The 2,492-nt window shown below is 41.6% G+C and overlaps 1 protein-coding gene across 1 annotated transcript; it reads right to left on the reverse strand. All coding sequences in view use genetic code 11, as the record gives it.

Annotated features, from left to right (window-relative positions):
* Positions 1–957: 957 nt before the first annotated feature.
* Positions 958–1,955, reverse strand: EGR_08572 (hypothetical protein; the record flags this gene model as incomplete). The annotated part of the gene is made up of 2 exons (XM_024497821.1): positions 958–1,119; positions 1,914–1,955. The coding sequence occupies 2 exons, from the start codon at positions 1,953–1,955 to the stop codon at positions 958–960; spliced, it is 204 nt and encodes a 67-aa protein (XP_024347742.1).
* Positions 1,956–2,492: the final 537 nt, after the last annotated feature.

Here is a 2,492-nt window from a genome sequence, read left to right on the forward strand (position 1 = left end):
CATTGTATGACCACCAACAATGCTCCCCTCGCTTCCTTTCTAGGCATGGGATGACGTGACATCACCCTAGTTGTAGTTTGAGCCCAAGTCGAAAGTGGCGAATTTACGCAAATTATATTTACGATAATGCTAAGCATCCCCAAATCAGTCTTGAAACCATTCCTTTTTTAGAACAAACATCAAATCACTCTTCTTTTAATTGGGCATCGGCTACTAGCTTTCAATATTCGCTTGACTTTATGTGGCCCGACGTGCCATGGTGCAATGCAATGTAATTTAGTCCATACCTACCAAATTGCGCCTCTTCTTTTCCCCACACCAAGATGATTACACATCATTGGGTAAAACGACCTCAAACTATTTCCGCGAATGACAAATAAGCCATCTATGACCTAATTACATGAATGTTTGTGTGAATATATTCTACTGATTTCCAGATATTTATTATTGGATTTCCTGTCTAATACACCTGCTATTTTGATGTGGGCACCCAGTACCACCACTAAAGTAGATAAGACAGGGAACTTTCTGACCAACTTATCCTTCTAATATTTCAAATGCCCCATAACTGATTGGCTCATTGGTGTGGCCAACATCTGATTTAAATCAACTCCCAAAATGACAATTTACTTTTATACTATCGGTCAGTATATCGTGATGCCTGTTCGTAGGCTGGCTTCACACGCCTCGTCAAACATTTCATCGCTCCTTTCATTTGCCTGTTTCGAGGAGCTGCCTGTATCACGACAGCTCCTACTGTTAGTTCTATCCTGATTGCTTCATGCAGGATAAGTCAAGAGAGCATATAAACATCTTTTTTGTTTTGAAAAGCAAGGAATGGTAGCAACAGGAGCAAAAGTGAGGTGTAATGTGAGTGATGGTGCAACGGTTGGCTCAACTCTGCACCAGCTTTAAAGGAACTGTCGTGGTCGAGGCTGAGCTAGTAGTGTATGCAATTTAAGCAGGCATTTTATCTGTACCGCAGCAGCCAGCATCAACGACAGCTGTAGTGGGGGCGAAGACGTCTATATTAACAACAATCCATGGTGGCATGGCACGTGGCATGTTACTAGCAGCTCTCTTCGCCTGAGGTAGTACACCATTTTCCATGCACTGAAGCTGTAGGTGTAGTAGATAGCGGGGTTGGGGAGTGCCACCAGCAAAGGTCACAAATTCTTTGTCAAAGGTAACAAATCGGCCGCAGTTGGTGCTCATTTGTAATGTTAAACAGCATTTAAAGCCAATTAATTTAACCCTCCATTTTCAAGGTTATTGCTTTTGCATAGTTTTATCTCGTGCGTATGTTGTATCTATTGTTGCTTTAATGGTGCTAATAACGAAATAAGTGATGAAAGAAACATTCCCCGTCATTATGTGTTGACAATGGGTGATATTGGGCTTTTACTATCACACTGGAATGAGCATAATCTCATTGGACGCAAGAAACCTCTTTTTATTGATGCACGTCCATGTTTGGCAGTCACTTTTTGTATTTCAGAAAAATTTGTCAAATGGCTTCGAGTCCCTTTAGCTCTTCTTGGCAGAAATACATTATCCAATGTTTTGGTTCATTGAAAAGTGGTTTGCCTATCTCCTCTAGTCGGAAGCAGCCATTGCTTCTGCCAAGACTGTTGTTTAACACTTTGCTTACAGCAGGGGCCCTTCGGTGTAGTCACTGACCATTCTACACACATATAAGTTTTCCTTGAAACAGCATCGAATGTGGTCGGTAATATTGCCCGTAACAAGGGTCAATAAAAGGTGCGTTTATACTGCCTCTATGCATTCAATACAACTTTTCCAATAACAACACACCTGGTGATAGAACTCAAGTACCTATCTAAGGGGCTGCAGCTAGACTTTGCCAGTATTTTATACCTTTCGGTAAGTAATCTGATAGAACCATCACTTACGATCTGCTTCTTTTTCAACGTTTTACCACGAGCTTTATCCATCATATCTACAAATTAAATGAAACACTGCTAAACGCCTCAAACAGAGGGTGTTGATGGTTGCCACTCACTTTGGATGCACTTGATTCCCCTCAAACCTTGATCACTTGCAGCGGCTTCAAGAGGAATTGCGTCACAGCAATCACTCCACTCTATCTTATGCCTACAGGAATCCAGAGAAGGGAGAAAGTATTGGTATCATGGATCCTCTATTACCTAAAAAGACGGGGAATTAATACAATTTGGTTATGGTCTACCACTTCCTGAAAGTTGCCAAGGTTGAAGGTATGAAGACGTAAGGTGTTGGGATGGTTGATTTAGTTGTCATCAACTGCGTCATTCCCTGTAAAGGAGTTAGGCTTAAGTGGGGAGTGTGGGCGAGGACAACTGCTGCATGGGCCTAAGGCAAACGCCACAACAATCCGATCATAAGTGAAGGAGATTGTAAAATTGGGTAAACTAGCATGACAAATCCTCCGACCTGAGTTGTGATAGGTAAACTTTTAGGTTCAAAATTTATTTATACTAAAAGTTTGGCGT

The sequence above is a fragment of the Echinococcus granulosus genome (genome assembly GCF_000524195.1).
Source record: "Echinococcus granulosus chromosome Unknown EG_S00111, whole genome shotgun sequence".
Taxonomy (NCBI): domain Eukaryota; kingdom Metazoa; phylum Platyhelminthes; class Cestoda; order Cyclophyllidea; family Taeniidae; genus Echinococcus; species Echinococcus granulosus.